This window comes from Eublepharis macularius, chromosome 5, assembly GCF_028583425.1.
Source record: "Eublepharis macularius isolate TG4126 chromosome 5, MPM_Emac_v1.0, whole genome shotgun sequence".
NCBI lineage: Eukaryota > Metazoa > Chordata > Lepidosauria > Squamata > Eublepharidae > Eublepharis > Eublepharis macularius.
The window spans coordinates 49,771,707-49,795,882 of record NC_072794.1 but is presented as its reverse complement, the minus strand read 5'-3'; the positions used below and the strand labels follow the sequence as shown (position 1 = coordinate 49,795,882).

The following is a 24,176-nucleotide window of genomic DNA, read 5'->3' as shown; positions in this document are numbered from 1 at the left end:
GCAAGGCTGGTAACAAGGTACATGAAGTTGAAGAGTGATGTGAGAAAGTGTGTGGTTTTTTTAAAAGTAAATTAGTAGTACGTCCAGGTTTGCAAATAAAAACAGAAAGGTGGCTTAAAGGTCAGGGATGAGTACTGCCAGAGGTAATTTCACCAGGCATGCCCTTAATTTCTGGAGGTGGAGATGCACGTGTTGCTGATTGGCTGCTTCCCATCCACCTTGTGACTGGCTCATCCTCCTGCATTCTTATTTATCATCACATTTCCCATGCAGTTCTACATTACAAGGCTGTAGCACAAAAGGTACAGAGGTACCAAAGCTGGCTGAACCAGGCATTAAGGTAGGCTGCTGGAGTTCTGAAAAGGAACAGCTCAATCTGTATCATCTTTTTATAGTCAGTGGATTGTGTTTAGTCGCTTGTCTAACAGTGCCATCCTAAACAAAATTACACCCTTTTAAAGCCATTAAAGTCAATTAGCTTAGAAGGGTGTAACTTTGTTTAGGATTTCATTGAAAAAATATTCAGGCTAGGTAATGAGAAGCAGCTTTAATATCCAGTCTAGCATATGAGATTAAGCAGCAGTTGTTGCTACTATGATTGTGAAAAATGCAGGGGACTAGAAGCTTTGGTACTTGCTTTCATCATGATGAAAAATGTTTATATTTAGGTTTGGATCAATATTATTTTTAGACAGAGCTGATATTATAGTTCTCTTATACAGCACTGTTCAACTAACTGAAAGGGTAGGCTGCTGGGAATGAACCTACAATTCATGTGGGACCTCATATCTCCATTTCTCTGGGAAAAGTAGAGGAAAGTCCTGAGTACAAATATTGTACTAGACCCAGAAGGTCTTGTTGTCAGGTCCATGTTTGATAATGGTGATGCTAACATCAAAGAGAGCAGGGCAAACTTGTCAGATGCTTGAGAGCCCAGAAAGCCATGGAATTGTCCACTCCAAGATCTAGGAGAGAGGTGAGTAAAAATTGTAGGGAGCTGGATTTACAGCAATATTAGAAGAGAGTAAGCTTCTTTGCTTCTCTCTCCCTTCTCTTTCCTAAACACTCTGAGGACTTGTTTCTGCTAGTGCTGACACCTACATTCATGGGAGTTGTTTCTTCATGATATGTACATCCTTGACATCACGTCATCCCAATGCTGGTGATTCTGTAAGGCTGGTTCTCTGCCGGGATGGACATGCAGAAATTAATTAATCAAAATCTGAAGCATATCCCATTGGTTCTTCAATATAACAAATACGATTTCTAAAAATAATGATACTGTGTCACCTCTACAAAACTTCAGAAATGGCTGTTATTGAGGTTACTGCAGAGAAAAATTGGTGAGGGGATAGTGGTGAATGCCAGGGTCAAACCAGATGAAGCAATCTGTGATGTGGAAGTATCTGAGCCTTCTCTACATGAGCACTCTGTGGTGATCAAATCTGAGATCTCTTGACATAATTAAGCCATGTACAAATCCCTCCCCACCAGTATTTATTAGCCCTGGAAGACAAAAAGAGAGGAAACTTCCCATTCATGTTTAAACAAAGCATGTAGGAGTGTCTATTTCAAAAAGTGCATGAGTGAGGGGAGCGAAATCCTTTCCCCTCTTATGTCTCAGTCTAGTATTTGAATCATTTTTTCCCTCGAGTCAGACTCAATCCTGTTATCAGGAGTCTGGCTGGGGGAACAGTGCTACAAGTACAGAAGTGCATCGACAGAAGGAGCAGAATTTAGCTCATCTCGCCTGCACCCTCTATTTTTGTTTTGAAAAAGATTTCCTTTTGGAAAGGAGAAAAGTTCACTCATGCCTACCTGTGCTTGTTGAGTGAGGGAGAATGCCTCTAAAATCGAAATTACTTTCTCCTATATGCTGGAAATTTGGTAGGGAGTATTGCTCAGGTGAGGGGTGCAAATGTCATTCCACTTGACTGGAAGAGAAAAAGAATTACAGGCAGAAATATGTCTCTCAATGAAATCAAAGAATAGCAGAAACAAAGAAAACGAATACAACTGAATTGTAAATAACAAAAATAAATATTCTGTGCACATCCCTATTTTTCTGGTGTGAGTTAGGGGGTGACTTGGTAATAGTGGGGTCATTGGACATGGTTTCCACATCATGGGGAAGTGGGGATGTCTTCTGCAGAATGTGACTGAACCTCTGTAAGGATTCCTACTTTTGTCTAAGTTTGGTGTGCCAGGCAGTGCCAGGGGGTCAGAGATATGGGGGGCTGTTGGTGGCAATCTGATATCACTTCTGGTAAAACCATAGAGTTTCTGTGATTCCCAGAGAGGACTGATGTCACTTCTAGTTTTTCCCTCAAAGTGATGTCATACCATCACTCCGACTGTCATTTTTTGAGTAGTGACTGGAAATGAGAGGCGGTAGAGGGGTTAGCAACTGATGTCAGCAAATTGTGATGTGAGAAGGGAGGAGGGCTCCTGATTTTGTCTATCTTGCTGTTTTTGGAGAAACAGAAATTGGAGATGTAGACCTAGCCTAAACTTTAAAAGAGGTAAGAAATCATTTTTCCCCTTCAATGGGAACTTTCTGCCGTTTTTGTGCTATATTTTTGCATTTGATGAACTTTGTATGCAAGTCTTGATGTTTATGCTTGTGCTGCATGTCCTGAACACTTAAAGTACAATTCTGCCTGGGAAAATGCAGCACTTCTCCCAGACAGCCCATACATTGCTACTTTGTTATATGGAATGTGGTTGTGCATGAGTAATCATGGCACCTAATCTGCTACAATACAATTAACCATAAATAGCACAACTCTCCAATTGCATGCCCATAGAGTTGCCAACAAGCCTGGAGGAAAATGTCCTGTTCCTTTAATTCAGGCTTAATAGGCAGTTGAAGCTTTTCATGGCATGGAAGTGAATAACATCACCTGGTAAATAACATCTCATTAAGCACAGGAGCAGGACATTTTTCCTCCATACTTACAAGATGTTTTTAAAGTGCTAAATAGCAATAGACCTACGTTACCCCTAACACTAGTAGAAATGATGTAGGATAAGTTTTTCCCAGAACTCCATCCATTAAAAACATAATTGTGACTCTTCAGGGTCTATACGTTTTCATCAGGAGGCTGCTTATACTTTCCCGCTCTAGGACAAAAAGAAGACATCTGATGGCATCTCATGTGCTTTTATTTTGAGGGAAGTGCTACATCAGGGCATTCAGTAACTATCTCGAGTAGCATTCTTTTTCACCAGGTTTTTCAGGCTAATTTGAATGCCATGAATTCTTTCTTTAAATTAAGATATCCATAATTTAACAATGAAACATTCTGGTTGCACAATCACCGTGTTCCTGACAGACAAAAATAAACGACTCCGTTAAAACCAGTTTGGCCAGCTGGCTACAGAAACTGGCAGCACGCATAGGACAGACTGGCTCACCCCTGTGACGTCATGAATACTTCCCTCCATTTTAAGAAACAAAATAAGGAGCTGAATGCACATTCAGCTGAGTAGTATGTTAGGTACTTAAAATAAAAAGGCAGACAGGGTGAGGGTAAGGGAGAGGGGCAAGCCTGAGAACAGAATCAGCAGCAGAATGACTTGTATATACATTTGATGTCATGATGCCGTGGTGGGGGAACTAGGCTCACTGCTCATGAGAAAGAAACCACATCACGCTACCTCCTGTTTTAAGATACATTTGGACTTAGTGCAATTAGAAGTGCAATTGTAGGGTTGATTAACAAGAGATACTCAAAGCCATTCCAAGTTCACATTCACATTACATTAGAGTTTCAAAGGATCATTTTAGCTTAACACAGCAGGGCTTTTATTGGCATTCTGACTGTCACAGGGCTCAAATTGGAATTGCCTGTTCCTTATACATTTTACCACCAGGACAGCTCACAAGATTGCAGTCACTTCAGACCAGCTAGCAAAAAGCCAGGCCTAGAACCCTCTGAGTAATATTCTCCAAAAGATTATGACTGCTTTGGAGGACAGGATCTATGGCATTACACCCTGCTGAGGTCCCTCCCCTCTCCAAACCTCATCCTCCCCAGGCTATGACCCTAAAATCTCCAGGAATTTCCCAAGCTCAATAGCACTCATCTTCCATCCCCCGTTCCTCTGCCCCCACTACAGTGTGTAGGGCACTGGTGTGGTGCAGTGGGTCGAGTGTTGGACTAGGATCTGGGAACCCAGGTTTGAATCCCCACCATGGGGATGCCATGGAAGCTTGCTGGGTAACCTTGAGCTAGTCACTCAGTCTCAGCCTAACCTAACTTACAGTGTTGTTGTTTGGATAACATGGAGGAGAGGAGAACAATGTTAAGTTGTTTTGGTTCCCCAATGGAGAAGAAGCTGGGATGTAAATGATAATTTTTTTAAGCTTGCTGCTTAAACAACACAGCTGAAGGGAGGATATGCCATAAAATCCTCTACGTGGAAGTAACCAATATGACAATAAAAAGGGGGAAAAAAGAGTATGAGAATATTTTTACAATTTGCACCTTAAACTATATATATATATATATATATATATATATATATATATATATATATATATATATATATATATATATATATATATAGTTTATATAATGGATGAACCCTAACTGTGTTCCATAGATTTAAACATGCATGTGTTATTTACTTTTTTTATTAAGCATTATTTGAGCAATAAAGGTTATTAATGGATGCCTTTAATATCATTTGCTAGTTTATGATACAGTGAGAAAAGGCACAGGCATGCCTGAGTTATGCAGTTCCCCCAAAGGGCCTTTTCAATATGGCAACTGCTTGGTCTCTGGCCTCCAGAACAGCTCCAACTGCATCCTAAACAGGGAGCAGGAGAAAGAAAATTCCCAGCACCTTAAAACAATATCATGATGTTCCTCCTGCCCCAGGACATGAATCAATCGATACCCTATGAGACAACAAGAGTCAGAACTTGTGAAATGCCAATTAGAGCTGGGTAGGGTGTGCATTATGTCATTCATCTGAGAGAGCAAACTACCTCCACCTGATAACAAGTTTATTAGCATTTCAATTGGGAATTCTTGAAGGAGTTTTCCTGGTTGCCTAAGACCAAATTCACATGTGCCAATTAAAACTCTTTTCAGCTTGCCTTGTCTCCAACTATTGATGGGAATATATTTATTAAAATCCCAAAAAGGCAGTTTTAAATGTGCTTGCAGTTTCTGAAATGATTGGTCATACACAAAGGCTGATTTTTATTCCAATTTCAACCATGCTGTGCTTACAATGCATATATAATTTTGGCCTAAGCATCAGATGGAAGAGACAGAGAAAATATGACACATACACAAAGAGTAGCCTTTCCAAGCTTTCAGAATGAAGCTCTAAACACTGGAGAATGAGTAGTTCAAAAGTGGAATCAGCTGCCTAGGGAGGTGGCGAGCTCCCCCTCACTGGCAGTTTTCAAGAAGAGGCTGGATGAATACTTGTCAGGGGTGCTTTAGGCTGATCCTGCACTGGGCAGGGGGTTGGACTAGAAGGTCTGTATGGCCCCTTCCAACTCTATGATTCTATGATTCTGTACAATGATGTCCCTTGAAAAGGCAATACACAAAAGGTTTTCTAAGACTGTATATAACAGTGGTGTTTTCCACACAGAGACAAACACATGCCGTTTCCTCATTGACAGGTTCCAGGTAGGTAGCCCTGTTGGTCTGCAGTAGAACAGCAAGGTTTAAGTCCAGTGGCTTCAACATTTTTCAGCAGTATTTGCATCCCTTCTGAAGGGAGCTTTGACTCTTGAAAGTTTATACCATGAACATCTTGTTGGTCTCTAAGGTGCCACTGGACTCAAATCCTGCTGTTCCCCATTGATATGGCTACCAGTACAGCCCAGCGGCAAGGGAGCTTCGTCATGGCAGGTTTCCCCATAGTTTTGCTTCCTCCATCCCCTGGCAGTGGCCATTCCCTCTCTCTTGTACCATTTCCATTTTTTTAAAAAAGCAATTCAATAATGCTATATTGATAAAACATTATAACAATATGTATAGCACATGATCTGAATTCCCAGCTTTCATTTGGAAAAAAAAGTAAGATTCTAGCTCCTTTCATTGAGGAGATGTGCCTTTCTCCTTCTACCTCTGCAATGAAAGGTGCTAGAGACTTTCTTTTTTAATAATTCAAGCTTGGAATTGGGACAACCCATAAAGTATATTGTTTTCACATTATTATATGTAACCTTTTTTGTTGTGGCGACTGGGAATTCACACAAGACTTGTGCTGGTCTATGGCCATATTAATACATTTGGATGCCAATAAAAAGACCCTCCAATAGCTGGAGGAGGAAATGGCTACTGTAAGGAATATGGCTGCCATGTGGCTGAGATCAGGAAAATCTGAACTTTCCCACCCACACAGCAGCAGGATTGCCAGGTCCCCTTGGCAACTGGCAAGGGGTCGGGAGAGCTGACATCACTGCTGGAAGTGACAGCATGTCAGCTGTCTGCCAGAACCATTCTGGTATTTGGGCAAAAACTCTATGGGTTTTTACCCAAATACCAGGGCTTCACCTGAAAACATGCTGTTGTCACTGCCAGGCATACTGTGGAACATTGCTGGCGACATCATTATGTTGCTGGCAAGTGCACCTTGCAGCTAATAAGTCCCCCCATTTCCTGCCATTTCTCCCCCCCGCCCAACCAACTGAGTAGTGATGAGGGGTGCCAGCTGGTTATCCTAGACAACAGCCATATTGGCTTTACTGTGATCTAAAACTTTGGAGCAAAGTGGTTTGGAGAAAGACTGGAGGAAAACCAGGGAAACTTCCGGTGGCTCTCAAATGTGCCATGATGCTGTGGGGAAACAGGAAAAAAATGCTTCTCAGCAGCTTCTAAATGAGATAAAGTACACGCGGAGGCTCAAGTGAAGAGATGTGCAATGCTAGCTGGGAAATGTAGGCATTTAAAGGACAGAGCTGAAGGCTTTGTCAATTTCCCTCTCTACAGAGCCAGCAAAGAAGATTGCTGTTGGGGGTGGGGTGTTGTTTATTTCTTCTCCGCCTCCCCAAAGGCTCTGTCAGTTTCACCTCCCCTTCTGGGAGCCTGGGAAGAAATAAACAACGCCCTAAGCCAGGGGTGGGCAAATTGAGGCCCGCGGGCCACATGCAGCCCTCTACAGAGTTTTTTGTGGCCCGCCAAGACAGTCTGAAAAATCCGCCTTGAACCGAGATTTCCTTCATTTCCTTCATTCCTACATTTGTCTCATTAAACTGATTCTAAAATTAAATGTGCTTGCAGCTATAGATGATATGAAATTAGCACAATAAATAAATTGAATAAAACTACCACTATTTTATTTAATTTATATTTATTGATTTTTATGATACAATTTATACCTTTTCTGAAATGCAAAGTTAACTAATGAATGCAATCATTTTAAAAGGTGCGGCCCTCCGCTAACCTCCGCTCCCACAAAGTGGCCACCGAGCCAAAACAATTGCCCACCCCTGCCCTAAGCAGTTCTGTAGAGAGGGAAATTGACAAAGCCTTCTGATCTGTCTTTTTAAAACTTGTCTTCCTGGCTAGTATTGCATCTCTCTTCACTTGAGCCTTCGTGTGTACCTCATCTTGTTTAATGAGACTCTCAGGGCCAATAACCTGCGTGGAAATGTATGTAAATTTAACATGGTCACCTCTTTTTCTTGAGGGCACCTAGTTTTCCTTTAATGTGTACAAGATCATTTGAATTCATTATAGAATCCTATGGTGGGAAAAAAGGATCTTTAAAAAGAAAACTTCCTGTATACTAAGTTAAATACTTCCATGCTGAGCTTTTAGTACAAGAAACTCCAATCTGGAAACACACTAGTAACACAAGGAGCCACTGTTTGCACCATGCCCTTGCCCTCACACTCCCCTCTCTGATAGCCCCTTCTAAAACGACTCTTTCCGATTTGCTGTTGCTTTCACGGCACTGCTATTTCCCTGTGGAAAGGCTTTTAAAACTTCTTTGAGGGTTTCTTGGCCCTCCCAAACCAGCTGCTTTTCCCATTCTTTCCTTAGCCTAGGAGAACTCTCATATATGGGCATGTTCTGAAGCTGCATGACCATTACTGCCTTTCCTGGCTTTGGTGGAAACCCCGGAGTTACATGTCTGGAATCACAAGCTTTTTCTCAAGATTCTAGTGATGTTCTTGTGCTTTCAATATATATTTGCTTGAGACAGTACCCAATATCTGTTTGCAGCTATTTTCCAATAGATGGTGGGCACTTTTCCAAAGCATGCTTTCCTAGAAGTTCCACAGAAATCACTGCATGCAACACGAGAATTTGGTGATTAGAATCTATTATGGATTTAAAAGGAAGCTAATTAGTAACTACATGAAACTCTTTGAAGAGCTGACCTTCAAAGCAACCACATAAAGCTGCTAATTAGCTTTTCAAACAAAAACACACAAGAGATGCTAGTCATAAAATGCTTGGATTCCGTGCAGTATGGCCCTTCATTCCATTCCCACCCTCCCACCCCCAATTAGGTCAAGGACTCAGTTACACATGAGAGATATTTTTTTTGTTATGGAATATTACTTTCACTAATATTTCTTACTGTCCTATATTTTACCAGTGCCATTATGATTTGTGTTTGCAGCTCTTATGGTAGACTTCTCAGTGAGATTCTTAGAATACTACTCCCAAATAATCCCAATGAATTTCAAGAATCCTTCCTACTCCAGAGCATCATCCTTTATATAAATCCAGGTTCCTAAGAGTCTCTCTATAGGAGATGCCTTGGCACATGTTTGCCAAGTGTAGGGAGACACAATGTGAGCCGGAAAGCCAGCGAAGATCACTCCTCTTTGCCTCCCCCAAAGGTCTGTGAGTTTCACCTCTGCAGTCTAAAACTGTGTTGGATTGCAACTAGAGGGAAGCAGGAATGGAAATGGGCTGGAATTGTCTTCTAGAGCCAGGCTTGGACCTGGAGAGGTTATAATGGGCTGAAATACTTTTAAAATTTGTACTGAGTTTAAAGGAAGCAAGTGACAGTATGAGAAAAAATAGGGGCTTCCATTGATAATTTATTTAACTATAGGGCTGTGTCATAAAAAATAGCTCAAAAATATACCTTGCTAAGGGACAGGGCTATAGACTAGGCTATTGGGTACTGTCTGCTGATGTAGATATGCTCCTACTGGGTAGTTCGAGGTTGCTAAAGATGTCATGTTAATTACTTATGCTGTAATTCAGAAATGTTACATCTATGAATTCAGCTTTATGTTAGTTTTCAAATTTGCGCCTACCATACCCTATCGTATCTATTTTCATTGAATGCCATAACTGTTGATTATGCTGTATTTTTGCTCTGTGGATGTCCTAGATATTGATTATATTGTATTTCCTTGCTGTGTGTAATCTGCCTTGGATCTCAGAAAGACAGACTATAAATAAACAACAACAATAATAGATCCACCGTATTGGCGTGAACTGAAGAGAGGTTATTTAAGGGGACAGATGGAGCAGGAGGAGGAGAAGGAAACCCTCTGCTGTATCTAAAAAAGGAAATTTCAAAAAAAGAAATTCCACCCCTCCCCTGGTAACAGATAGCATTTGTGTGATGTTGGAAGCCAGAATTCAGATTCCTGCTTAATCCAGGGACTCACTGGTGCTCTTGGAGCGGTCACTGTCTCAGTTTCCATGAGACCCCTTAATCCCCACCAGTAATGTCTTGTGTCCCCTTTGTATGGATGTGGGGCTGCAGCAAACTGAATCCACAGCATTAACACCATGAATCTCCCATGTGTAAAACAAATGTACTGGAGAACTTCTTTAATGTCCATTGATCAGGTAAATTTTGTTGAACACGAGTAAAAGGGTTACATATATATTGAGGAATGACAACACTTAATAAATGCAATTACCATCTTTCCTTGTTCTTGTCAACAACAACTCTACCATCTTCTTATAGCTTGTTTTGTTCTCTTTCCTCAGATGGATAAATATCCTTTCTTCGTGGTTCTATTTTGTGCTGCATTCACAGCAACTGTTTTTGGATACCCATATGGCGATGTTTCAATAGCATGTGACTCCATGTTGCCAGACCATGGGGTAGCACCACAGAAGTCCCCTCCACCTTTTGTTATCTCTGTATCTTTTGATAGATATGATCCAGGAAATGAAATACAAGGTAAATCACATGTCATTTCTGGGTGGTAAATAATGGATACATTATATAAATTCGCCGAGATCACATTTGGCCAGCTGGTGGACTGGGAAAATTAGTAGGTCTTTGAAGCACTTTTGGTCCTACCTAATTTTAATTAAGAGTGTTCGAGAGCTTCCTGATAGTTGCACTTATGAGAAAGTAGAAAATTGTTTTCAGGCTGTACTTGAATAATTCATACTGTCATGTTCTCTCTCTTGATGATTTTTACACATTGCCCAGGCTATGCCTGTGTGCATAAGTTCGTAAGAAAATACTGTTTTTGAACATTACAAAACTTTGCCATAGTGGTACATCATCTGTGAGATCAGTTTGTGTACCAAAATATATTTCTAGTCTGAAGAATAGAATTGTATTCAAGAATATATAAATCAGCCACTTTCAATATTGTCAGGACTTTGATTATGCTATAATTCTGCAGAAGCACAGAAAAAGCATTGAATGAGGTACTGAATGCAGAATAATAGTTCCTAAACATCTACACTTTTATTTAATCAATTAAGCACCATTTCTGGGGTAAAATGCCACTTTGGTTGTACTTTGGGAGGTGGGGACGGAAGAATTAGATCAAAAACTTTGTTATTTTAGGCCATTATCACAATGGCCCTAAACTGCAGGCATTTTTCTTTCTGTAAATAGCAAAGGGCCTGGGGGGACAAAACAACACTTTTAAAAGCAGCTGACTTTCCCTGTAGTATTTTATCCAAGTCAATATAATGTATTGGGATAAAAAAAATGTCCCATTCATTTTTGCAAAAGAAAACTGATCCAGGGAAGTTGTGTTAGTTGCTACATATAGAACATTCATTCTACTACAGATATATGCTAGGTAGAAAGATAATCTCGTAAGTACCAAAAATGTTAGTGATTAATAATAACAGATGTTTGGAACAGGCTCTGGTGGTGGTTGTGAAACATACTGACTCATCTACCATTGGCATAGATTTTCAAATGCTATTTTACTACCATAAGGTGTATTGGAATTTAGTTTGGGGTACTGAAAACACCCCAAATACAATTTGGATTAATTTTTTTCATACTTTTATAATTTAAAAAAATCAAATTTCTACCTCTTATGGTTGCAAAGATACACTTGGAAGTTTATAGGCAATGCATTCTGAAATTGGGGTGCTAACCCTAGTTTGGGAAATGCCTGGACATCTGGGGGCAGTGACTGGGGAGGAGCGGAGTTTGAGGAGGGAAAGGAGCTCACTGGAGAGATGATGGCATACAGTCTATTATCTGAAGCTGATATTTCCTCCAGGAAAACTGATCACTGTAGACTGTAGATCAGTTGTAATTCCAATAGAACTCCAAGCCCCACCTGGAGGTTTGCAAAATTTGAAGCCACAGAAATGGCTGAAATAGATTATCAGTGGCTGGTGGAAAGACCGCTTTCTTCATAATGAACTCAAAATCAGGATAATGTATGCAAATAGTCAGTATTGTGGAAGAAATCACGCAAAGTCAAAGAAATCATGCAGTCCCCCAGTCTCTATGGGTTATCACCTAGGAGTGGCATCATAGATTCCGTTCTGCTCCGTTCCCTCCCCCCTTTTTTCTCCCGGTGCTCCATTGCTCAAGTGTGGGTGATAGAGGGAAGGTTGGAAGCTTGCCTGTCATAGGCAGACAAATGATAAGCTTATGTATAGAGTTTCAACACTAGAATTTGGCTCAGAACCAAATAGAGAACCAGTGTAGATGAGCCAAGATATCCCTACAATCGACTCCAGCCAACATCTTGGCTGCAGTATACTGTACAAGTAGAAGTTTCCAAGCTCTTTCATGTGTAGCTCCGCACAGGGTGCTTCGCCTCAAATATAAATGTTACCAGAGCATGCACTATAGTGGCCATATCTTTTCTGACTAGAAAAGGATACAACTTTTGTAACTTCTCCTGGTAAAAGACACTCCTAGCCACAGCTGCTGCCTGCTTATCTAGCAATAGGCTGGTTCTCGGTGTACCCTCAAATGGTTGAAGATCAACAGTCTCTGGCTCAGTCGTACACCTGGACAGTCTAGTGTCATCTGTTGGGAGCAGGATCAAAAATCTGTCATGGAAAAAGAAAACTTCCCATACATCTCTTTTCCCCTCAAAGAAGACCTTCTGTGCACTTCAGGCCTAGTACTATATATCAGTCTAAACCATTTTTAGATGCTGATGATTAATTGCTATTTGCCACCATGAGTGTCATTGTTTATGGGAAGAACCCATTTTATGAATGCTTATAACGGATCAAATCAGTTAGCAAAGTTCCTGTCTGAGAAAAACTCCGTGTCAGAAATTTGTAATGGAAAACTTACACTTATCTATTGATTTCTAGTGGTTCTAGAAGGAACATCGAAGTTTGGATTTAAAGGATTTATGGTACAGGCCCGAGAAATTCATGGAAATATTCCTGTCGGTACATTTCGCATCATAGATCGAAACACACGAGGCCTTCCCTGTGCCAATATTTCGGTATGTGTTCATTTGTTCAGAGAATTTACTTAGCCTTTTTAACAGTGCCACAATATTTGTAGAACCAAATAAATAAAGTAAAGAACAGTCAGAATGTGATACTAAAATTTAAGAAGTCACACTTTGAGGTCAAATTTCAAAAACTGAAATCTGAACATTCATTGATTTGTTTCAAATTTTCACTTCAGCTATAATAGTAGTATTTATTTTTGATCTAATGGTACATATAACAAGATAATAGTAATACTCAGTTACTGTATATACAGAAATTCTTTGACTTTCATAAGGAAGTACGCTTGAGTTTCCATGATTCTCAATTTTATATGTATTCTTATTTCAGAATTCAGCAGTAAGTCACACAAATCCCAGAATAAAGCACCAAGTTAGAACTACCTGGATTGCTCCTCGAATTACCAAAAAAGTACGCCTTATGTAAGTTGTAAATGTATTGTTATATAATATTTATAGATGGCCTTTAACTCTTTAAAGAAAGCGATATCCTGAAATAAATCATTAAAAAACTATGTTAAGGCATAAGGAATCTATGTCCTGAATCAGTCGAATAGCAACCTAGAAATTAAAGGAATCCAACTATAAGCATATTAATGGCCCACTTACTGCTGAAGGTAATTTGAGAAATGATGCTGTACTTAATACATGCCAAAATACATTAGAAAAAAGCCACACACAGTCATTATAATTCTCATTTTTTTTCTAGGGCAACTTTTGTTCAAGATTATGACACCTACTGGGTTGGTGTTCATAGCAAAACACTCTCACCCAGATATTCCAATGCAACTAAAGATTCCATAATGGTCAATGATTCTCTGACAACCAATATCTCAGCAATAGCCAACAATTCTGTAACATCCCTGGTTTCTGAGATCACCACTGATTCAGACAAATATGATAACAGTGATGAAAATGTTGATTTCAACACCTTGATTGGGTCTGAGATAGACTTTGAGCAACCTGAGACAACTGATGACTCCAACAGAGAAAATGAGACACTTGAAAAAATTGAAGAACCCCAAAGAGGAAATTCCACAGGGAGAAGCAGGAGGAAGGTACCTGTGAAATCATTATTACAAACTATGTGTTTGTTTATGAAGGAAAAAGGGAATTAAACTGAATCGTACATGTGCATATTTTAAAAAAATGTGACCAAGCATCACCTGTCCCAGATACACTTGTCCTAGTTCCAACTTCCTTAGGAACTGTTCTTATGTTACCTTAGCATTTCCTTATGTTCCACAAACCTCACTAATAACATAAGCAACAGGCATTATGTGGGAGGTATGCATGACATGATAATATCTGATGCATTTGTCAAATAGCAAAATCATATGCCTATCCCATTTGGTCCCAACAGAGAGTACTTTCTTGGCGTTGCATGAGAAGCAGTTAGATGGAAGTTGTAACCATGCATTTGTAGAAATAAATACAATGAGGAGGAGGAATCCTATAAGTATTCTGCTAGTGGAATGGATCTTTCTGTTGGTGTCCTTTCCCCTACCACGTCCCTGCTGGGGTTGGGGAACTCTCACAGACACAAAGATTCAGGAGTTGGGAGGGTGGTGAGGAGGAAAATAAGGTGAATTTGCTCTGCCTACTTTTCCATCAGCAGGCTATCTACTTGTAACCTATTGATAAAGCTCTTCAAAATTATAGGCACTACTAGGAAAAGAAGTGGACCTTAGAACATGAAGTAGATGTGAATTCTTGCCACTCTTCACAACAGGAAGAAACTTTAGGGTTACAAATGGAGATATCACTAAACTGAATTCCTGTGAATTCTCCACATGCACATAAATACTACTTAATGTTACCTTATGGAGGGCAACCATCAGTCTGTGATTATTTTGATTTTGCATGTGCGTGTACGTGTATGTCCATGCAGAATTTGCAGAGGGGTTGCCTTTTTATTGGTATCCCTGTGGTGATCATTCCGATAATGGGTAGACAGCCAGTGATTGCCTACTCAATTAGTTGCCCAGGGGTGTATTAGCTGGTGGGCAACAGGGGCAGTTTCCCTGGGCCTTGGGAGGGGCCCTGACCACCCACCTCTCAAAAGAAAGGAAAAAGAAGAAATGCAGGCTCTTGCCATCACTCATGCCCATTCCGTCTGGGGCTAATATAGCAAGCTTGCAGCAATGTCTGCTTGCACCCACCCCATCTGGGGCTCTAGTCACTGTGAAAAACATCTCATACATCGCCAAAACATAGCCAAAATGGGTCTGTATGAGATTATTAGGCATACAGTATCTTTTACAATACAGTAACACTTTTAATTTTTCTTTTCAGTCCATTGTGAATGTGCAGATAAAATGTGGTGAGGTAAGAACCGTTTTTCAACAATTCCTCAGTTTTTTGTGTCGACTGTTCTTGATTACCTAGAGATTAGTGTATATATTCCTGCTAGGCTAGTTCAGGAAACATAGTAACACATGCCTGTATCTCTCCCCCAAATAATATTAGGACAATAATCCTCTGCAGATTCTTTTGGGAATAATCCCTATGTAACATAGTTAAATAGAGACTGATCTCTGAAAAAATAGGCTGCTTAGAACCAGACAAGTTAGGAAGGCCTTTGGCTTACTTGGCTTAACAGTATTCATTACTCTTCTATACAGTCTTATAAGCTCATTATCTCACAAAGTTTAGACTAGTTTGCCTTCTGACACATAAGACCTAAGCCATGCTAAATTGGGTTGGGCATAGCACCTATGTCCCAACCTGAGTCACACACAATGTGTATTGTGGCCTTAAGTAAGCTTCAGTTGTGAAAACATGTTTGGTGTTGCACCTTACTGTTGTACCAGACCTCATATATCTTTTTGACAGCCTTACCCCAAAGCTGTAATTGCAAAGGAAATCAATGTGGGTTCCCTTGATGAAGCGGTGTTAATGTGGTTTGGCTGACCTGGAATAACAGCAGACATGAGGTTTGACTAGCAATGAAAATGTGTGAGGAAGAGGGAGGATCCTGTTTGAAATTACTTTTATGGCTTTATGGGAGCTGCCAAAGTATGTCATTTCATATTCCTCTAGTAATATCAGAAGTTCTGGCCCTCATGGGAGGAGCCCACAACCTAGCCCTTTGTCATACTAGCATAGGAGGAGGATGTTGCTGTAAGAAAATGCCATTTCAGGTGGCCAAGGTTTTTCAGTGATAGAATATCAGAAGGGAACACTCCCAAACCATGAAAGTATTTTCAGAAGGGACTCAAAGTGATGCTATGACTACCCCAGAGATTAAATACAGAAATAAAATCTAGGAAATGTTTCCTTCTTTCATCTTAATTGTATGCTAGGTGCTAAATTGTGAATAGAAAATATGGTTTTCTTATGAGTTAACACTTGAGTTCCTGCAAGGGAGAAAGGTGGCTGAAAATGTTTTAAATAAATAAATACCCATTATATCTCTCAATCATAATCCAGGGTTTTCTAAAAGCTTCTGTTTTAATTGTTTAATTGGATGAATTTAAATTTATCTTCTGTCCAGTTTCACTATTCTGGTCCTAATAAACTTCTTCTTTGATTAATCCTATATGAACCTGGTCTATTTGATCAAAGGGTGGGAAACTAAAGGAACTATCAACAACAGTGAAGAATAATGGTACAATCAAAACAGTTGGGTTTATATTAGCTTACATCCTTTTCTAAACAAAAGTTCAGAGCATTTTTTTTAAAAATTCTGTAAAATAGTTACATAGTTCTTTTGTAAAATAACTCTTGATGGGTTTTGTTTTTTGGCAGGGTGGATCAAACAGTGGTTCTTGTGGCCAGGTAAACACTAGTTATCCAAAGTGTATCATTCTTTATGTGGAGAAATGCATTTTATTTTGGGTGTTTGGACTGTTCCAAACTTTTCAGCCTGCAATTTTAAGAAGTTTTTCTTACCTATCAGCTTACTGAGGGGAAGGGGGAGAGCTAGAAGGGCTTTATCCACACTCCGCAAGATCTTTTGAGATCCCAAGGCAGCAAACAATGGAGTGGCCAGCTAAGACTTTCTGCTAAAAGCTGACATTTTCAGAAACAGAAGTCTGGAGTAGAGATGGGCACTAACCAAAATACGAACCAAAATTAAGCACGAAGCAGGCTGGTTCGTGAACCAGCGGTTCTTCAGATCCCATTTCTGATGAACCGCTACGAACTTTAGGCTGGTTCGTTTGGTTCATTTTTTGGTTCGTCACTGCAGACAGCCTGGTGCCAATCAATCAGTTTCCTAGGCAACAGGGGATGGACTTCCTGCAGATCTTCTGCTGACCCAGAAGTGAACTTCTGCTGGCCCGTAAGTGACCCTCTGCTGACCCAGAAGTGATGATTTTCTGACCTGGATGTGATGTTTTCATGAACCAAACAAACCAGTTCACGAACCAGGGGCAGGTTCGTGAAAGTTCGTGGTTCATGGTTCATGAAATTTGATGAACCACAAACTACATGGTTTGGGTTTTTTTCCAGTTCGTGCCCATCTCTAGTCTGGAGATCTAAAATGCCAGAATGTCCTTTCCTGAAGACACCAGGAAAAATTCCTTTGATATACCCCTTTGGCCTGCAAAGGGGTGGGCAAACAGATAATAAAATCCCTGGCACAGAGGAGGGGCTCTCTCTCTGGCTGACATCAGACCAACAAAAACACCCCATGTGGAAAAGGATTTAGTGTCCTTTCCTTGAAGGTCTGTCTTAGATGACAAATCAAAATTTGAGTCAAGGAAAGATAATAGCCTGGCTAAGAAGTGTTGGCTATTCCTCACCTTCCTACCCATTACTCTCTTGATCTTACATGTTCACTCTGCAGATGTTGTTGGCTTTGGTATTGCATCTTTTTCACTGAATAAGACTTTCATAGCAATTCTCTTTATAACAAATGTGCTGTTTTTCTTTTTTAATTTGTACATTGTGGTATCTGAATTCAGAGAATGGTTACTTTTGATTTAAATGTATCCCCTGCCATACTTTACAGTAGTTAAAAGCTTCATTTAACTCCAGGGTTCCAAAGGATCCTCTCAGAGTGGTGGCAGCCTGTCCAAGGTAAATATTGCTTTCTTTGTGTTACTTTCAGTTAACTTTTCCTTCTAAAGGCTTGCTTTGGGCCAGGTTACACCATTACACTTTAGCTGACAGCTGCTTTCCAATGCAAAGAGTCCTTGGAAAGGATGACTTTTTATGCAGTCTTCTGCCCTTCTGCCCTGCCCTGGAAACTTCCCAAGCTGCTTTTTGCTCCTCTGGGGTTCTAGACATATGCTTACCAGTTTGGAATAAAATGGATTGGTAGGAGAATTTCTGAGGGGAAATGGCATGAGACCTAACACATTTTGTCACCACTCTCTCCACTATACTACAACTGGCCTTAAAGCATAGTTTGAATCCAGTTTTTATTTATTTACTCTACTTATACCTTCCTCAAGGGGGACCCAAGGTGGCTTACATAATTCTCTCCTCCATTTTATCTCCACAACAATGCCATGAGATAGGTTAGGCTGAGAGCATGTGACTGGCCCAAGATCATCCAGCAAGCTTCATAGCAGAGTAGGGATTCGAACCTGGTTCTCCCAGATCCTTATCTGACACTCTAACCATGACACAATGCTGACTTTCAAACTCTGTTTAAACCAAACTATGTGTAATGGTCAGGGATGAGAAGTGGGATGGCCGAACAAGAAGCTTGTTGCCCTGAATCATAGAATCATAGGGCTGGAAGGGACTTGCAGGGTCATCTATCCAACTGCCACATTCAGTCCATAAACATGGTTAAAAGACTAGGAAACACTGAGTCTGCCCAAGCCTCTAAAGCTGATGTTTAGAATTACTGTGCAGTACATAACCAGTGATAATTCCTTCCTCTCACATCTCTGTTTCTAAAGCATAAAGCAGTTTATGACTGGCATCATTTTTTATTGCAGGTTATTGTAGTTAAAGAAGGAGGCAGCAGTAGCAGCTGTGTTGGAGTAAGTATTCTTTTGATTTTGAATTGTGTTGTAGTGTAAATTTTACCTAACATATTTTGTCACCAGATACTTGAGAATGTGTGATGTGTAAGCACTGCTGCAAAACAACATGGAGTCAGCTTGCAAATGCCCTCAAAGAGATTTAAGGACAATTGAGTTTATCCCATTGTGGGCATTTTATCATCAATGTGCACTGAGAACTCTGTGAAATGAATCACCGAAAGGGGTCCATTAACAGATGGACACTGAAGAAGCTTCACTTTTCATACACTGCACGAATCTAGATTGCTGCAGGTATTTTCTGCATGGGGTACGGCATGCATTGGACCCTTTGAAATACATCATTCTTGGAGGATGCCACTGACAAGTAGGAAATTTCACCAAATGGGATATTGGTCTCCCTAGAAGATCTGTGGCTTTGAAGATTTTGCTTCTGATATCAAGTTGAATTGATGTCTTTACTCTTTGCTCATTGGATTTCTGGTGGAGTAGTAATTATTTCCCATGGCTACAGATTGCTGGTAAGCCTGTGATAAATTGAATGCAAACCCTTATCAAGTACCATCTTCTGCTGCACTGGGCAAAAATCTAGAAGCCAACAAGTTTCTACAGCTCTTCTCAACAGCCCATGTCACTTGTCTTACAACAAGAGTCTCTTGGAGCTATTTGCTTGTATGCCCCTTCTTGAACCTGCTGGCTGCTTATGACAATTTGTAATACAGGTTCAAGTATGGATGGATGGAGATGGGCATGTATTCTTGCCTTTTGGTGCAAGAGGCTGGACTTTGACGGACTTCCTTCTTTCCAAGACCATGATTTTATTAAATTTATGGAGAGTCGCCATCCCTCGTCCTGGAGTGTAAGAATCCCTTTGAGGTCACTGTGGAGCTGGGCCCTTTTAAAGGGGCACCACCAAACCAACAGCTCATCAGTAGCTTTCTGGGCTACTCCAGGACAGTGAGAGGCTGGAGAAAGTTGAAGGAATGACAAGAGTTGCTTACAGCCTCTTATGAGGGCTTTCTTCCCGTGAGGTCTGGGGTCATGCATGGACTGCCCTTCTTAGAAGATGTTGGGAGGAGGGCCTGACAAGAAGGACAGGGCCTCTCTCCACTGTCTGAAAAAGAGAGAAAGAGAGAGAGAAAGAGAGAGAAATGACAAGAGGAAGAATAAGGTGAACACCTCCTCTCCCCAGTTTTGATCAGGCATCTGACGAAGAGAACTTGATTCTCGAAAGCTTATGCTACAATAAAATTGGTTAGTCTTAAAGGTGTTACTGGACTCTTTTTGATTTTGCTACTACAGACTAACACGGCTAACTCCTCTGGATCTATGACCTCCTCTCTTGGATCTTAGGACACTGTGGGTCACTTAGGAGGCCCTAGACGGGGTGGAGGGATAGACCAATGGAGGGAAAGTAGCCTATTAACACTTCTTGGCTATGGTTCTAATCGTAATTTTCTTATACATATGTTCTTGTACATCATTCTGTTATACATAAGCCATGTTGAATATCTTGTCTAGTGAAAAAAATATATAACTGTTTTATATTTTATTCACAGGGTGGAGTTGCAGATGTTTACAATAAACATGGTTGCAGAGATGTAAGTCTTGTTGATCAACAATAGTGTTTTCATCATGAATAGCAGCATAGTCAGGACAGCACTTGTACTCGCAGAAAATCAAAGAACGGACGAATTCATTTATTTTGTTTACAAAGAATCTGTGCTGATTCTGGGAGGTGCAGAACAGGCAACACCTTTGCTTAGAATGACTTTTGTTGAAGATATGAGCTGCTTTTTTGGGTCAATCCAGATCAGCACTTTGACTCTGATTTTGTGGAAGTTCTCAAGAGGAATAGAGATTACCATCTTTGGTGAGGGAGGTTTTTCTAGAACAGAAGTATAAAAAAATGAATCATAGGTATAAGAACTGATAAAAGGCTAACAATTTGGCCAATTAAACAACTACTCCTAGAAAGATTATGCAGAAGATACATTAGAGAAGATTCTTCAGTATGGGATAAGCAGCAAATTCTTGTTTCTGCATAGAAAAGAGTAAGTTACTAATGTAGATACTTGGAGATTAACAGCAGTGGCACTGTACAGGGCTTTTGTGGCTTATTGCAGGCAAGGAGACAACATCAGGCAGAATACTTAACAACAGGTTTTATTCTTCTGTTTTAGTCCCTGCTTTACTTTCTTCTCTATCTCCCCCCTACTTTCCCCCTGCTCCTCCCCTTCAGTCTAGAGGGCCTGGTCTGCCTAGGAACTAACTACAGTCTCCCTAATGGGACACACTTTCAAATTTTAACAATAAACTTGCAAAGCAGCTATTAAAATACAACAAGGCTTATGCTGAGCACATGAACACATGAAGCTGCATCATACTGAGTCAGACCATTGGTCTATCAAGATCACTATTGACTCCTCTGACTGGCAGTGGCTCTACAGGGACTCAGGTGGAGGTCTTTCACATCACTTACCAGCTTATCCTTTTTCAAGGGTTGGCTCCAGGTTTCCCAGAACCAACTCGGGTTCCTCACCCAAAAGAGACCCCCAAAGATCTCAGAATACCTCTGCCCCCCTCCCCGCTCAAGCCATTTGCCCAAATAGCAAAGGGGGGAGTCTCTGTTTTTGCTCTTCCACATGGAGTATTCTGTGTATATGGAGCAGTAAAACCAGGGAAATATCCTCCCTCATGCTATTTTAACATGGGGAAATGGCTTGTGGGAGGAAGGCAGAAGCATTTCCTCCCCCTGCAGTGGCGTTCTGAGTCTTTATTCTTTAATAGCCATTCCCCACAGCTGCTGTGTGGCTGCAAGAAATCTGAGTTGGGTCTGGGAAACCTGGATCCAACTCTTTAAAAAACTAGATGTTTAGTTTGACCTTTAGCTGGAGATGTCGGGGATTGAACCTGAGATCTTCTGCATACAGAGCAGATGCTTGACCAGTGAGCCATGGCCTCTTCCCTAGATGCTGCCACATCTAATTCCCTGGAAGCAGAGTAGAAATGTCCAACTACTCTCCCTCTCAATGATACAGACTTTATCTACTCTTGAACATTTAGTGTTACAAAAATCAAAACAACAACTTTTATCTTTGTAGCTGAAAAAGCGACCATACCAGGATTATGTGCATACCTGTTCCACCAGTGCACGCCATAGCCTAAAGCTACTGGTAGAGTCCAAAATGCTTGGGACTTATATTTAATTTTATTCCTATTTATAATTTGCTTGAACTATTAATGTTGCTGAAATAAGTTAGCTGTTGATTCACCCTTCCTGCATTGGACAGAGGACTACAGAAGGCATCCTTCTGTTCCTCAATATATGTTGAACCAAACAATTTAGAAGAAGAGAGTAACTGAATTTTGGTTTGTTTACAGAGTGCATCCGACACTAGTGGTCAGTCTTCATACGGCCAGGTAAGTGTGCTTTTTGCATTAGTTTTTTGGTTTTCTGCATGAACAACTTCTCCTATGATTTAACTGCTCTTGTGAGTGATTCAGCATACAATCACACTCAGCACAACTTCAAAAGTTGGGCTGAACCAGGATATACTGAGTCAGAAGCCTGATATCCAGCAAACTGTTCACAAAGACTTAGATCCAACAAAAAAAAAATCACTGATGACAGTGGGACCATTTTCACCAGTTCTCCTCACATGCTGCTCCTGGAGTGCCCTGTCTCCCAGGAAGAGCATTTTGGGAGCATTTTAGGCTGCCACACGAGAAGTGGATGGGGAAGTTTCATTCTGCTGATAGAAATCCCTTCGGTCAGTGAAGGTTTTCACAGGATCCATCCCACAATCTGTATGTAAAACTGCTTGCTCTGACTTCAACACCTTAAAAATAGCCATGCAAATCAACCCCAAGACAAATGAGAAAGGTGTGAAGTGCTAACTGAATCTTTCTTCAAAATGGTCAAGGCCACTGATAATAAATCCATTAACAATAAAATGAATAGGGGATAATGAAGCCAAAATTAAGCACAGGTAAATCCCATTGAATTAAAGGGGGGAAATGTAAGTCCTTGGAAAATAAAAAAAAAATGTAATGTAGACCGTAGTAATCTGTATAAAAAATTAAGTTACCATGCCATAAAAGCTTACTGAAATAAAAATGTCTTACAGTGGCATCTGGTTTGGGGATTGGTGGACCTCCTTTTGTAAAGGGTTTCACAAATTTGGAGCCACTATCCATATTGCCTCCATGATTTCAAAGGAAGTGTAATGATGATCAGTGTAATGTGTTCGGTGTCCGGTAGGAATTCCTACAATAGTTTCATAAAACAGGGAGACAACTTTAGCTGAGCTCCATACTACAATGAGTTTGGAATGCTCTAATTTTCCACTCATCACCATTTTGGATTGTTCTATGAAGTATTTGTCCAAGAGAAACTTGCTGTGATCTTTGTTTTTTATAGTATAAAGCCACTCCTTATTTAGTCTTCTTAGTCTAGATGGGGTATTAAATATATTGACAATAAAAGAATTTTTCATTTTGAAGACATTTTGTTCTGGTGATCATAGTTATTTGTCTGGGAAGACTTCATATCAATCAGTGATCACTCTAACAATCTTAGAGATCTGGTGATTTCTTTTATAATTTACTATTTGCTGCTGCTTTAATTAATATTTATGCTGTTTGATTTTATTTGACCTGCTGGTTATTCTTTGTTGTGTGTATTTGATTTTATTGTTGCTTTATTCTTTATCACCTTGATTGATGATAAAATCTTTTAAAAATGTAAGTAAATAAACAAGCGTGTATTTGGTTGTTTTATTTCTTGCAGTCGGTGTCCACAGAGAAAGGAGCCAAGGTATGTTTTCTCTCCTCCAATAAATTTTAAAGACTAGATTTTAATTGGCAGTAAATTGCTATGACAGTTAATGGTGTGATGACAAGTCAGCAATGCCTTTCTTCATGACTACACAGCTATAATAAATCAGCCAGATAATATTATCTAGCAAATCTTTCCATCACAGGAGAATTGCTTTCAGCCATTACTCAGATTGGGGTAGGGTAAGAGAAGGAAGGTTATTTCTTGACGTTTTTAGCACTATTCCATGATTTACTAGCCCAAAATTAGCAGAGATGGTGGCTCTGCAACACTATATTCTTTCCTAGCATTCCAAATACTTTCACAATTTTTATTTTCTTTGCTTTTTCTCTGCTTATTATAAATCACAGTTTCCTTGGATAATCATATTGTTACTGTTTGCTTTTTACAGGTGGTATCTTATCCAGAGAGTCAACCTTTCCCACCTGAGGTAAGCCTTTTTTCTGCTTCACATTTTTGAAGTAAGTCAGAGAATGTTGAGACGAAAATAGATAAAATGGAGGTGAACTGTTAACCCACATCTGCCCATTTACCTCTAAAGTGGGGAACAGGGTTCTGTTTTTAGCAAAAAGGATGTGTTATCTAGAGATGAGGACGAACTGGAAAAAACTCAAACTGTGCAGTTTGTGGTTCGTCACATTTCACGAACCATGAACTTTCACGAACCTGCCCTGCGAACCTGCCCCACGAACCTGCCCCGTGAACCATGAACTGGTTCGTTTGGTTTGTGAAAATGTCACACTTCTGGGCC

At 40.2% G+C, this 24,176-nt stretch overlaps 1 protein-coding gene across 1 annotated transcript in view; it reads left to right on the top strand.

The window, feature by feature from the left end:
• The first annotated feature begins 273 nt into the window (after positions 1-273).
• Positions 274-24,176, top strand: part of LOC129331249 (uncharacterized) — a 42,617-nt gene continuing 18,714 nt past the window's right edge. The window contains exons 1-13 of the mRNA XM_054981693.1: positions 274-340; positions 9,942-10,137; positions 12,498-12,634; positions 12,975-13,066; positions 13,353-13,701; positions 14,939-14,971; positions 16,394-16,423; positions 17,627-17,668; positions 18,541-18,585; positions 20,145-20,186; positions 21,970-22,008; positions 23,378-23,404; positions 23,817-23,855. Of these exons, the coding sequence (XP_054837668.1) occupies positions 9,942-10,137; positions 12,498-12,634; positions 12,975-13,066; positions 13,353-13,701; positions 14,939-14,971; positions 16,394-16,423; positions 17,627-17,668; positions 18,541-18,585; positions 20,145-20,186; positions 21,970-22,008; positions 23,378-23,404; positions 23,817-23,855 (1,071 nt within the window). The 5' untranslated portion in view covers positions 274-340. The remainder of the gene's footprint in view (positions 341-9,941; positions 10,138-12,497; positions 12,635-12,974; positions 13,067-13,352; positions 13,702-14,938; positions 14,972-16,393; positions 16,424-17,626; positions 17,669-18,540; positions 18,586-20,144; positions 20,187-21,969; positions 22,009-23,377; positions 23,405-23,816; positions 23,856-24,176) is intronic.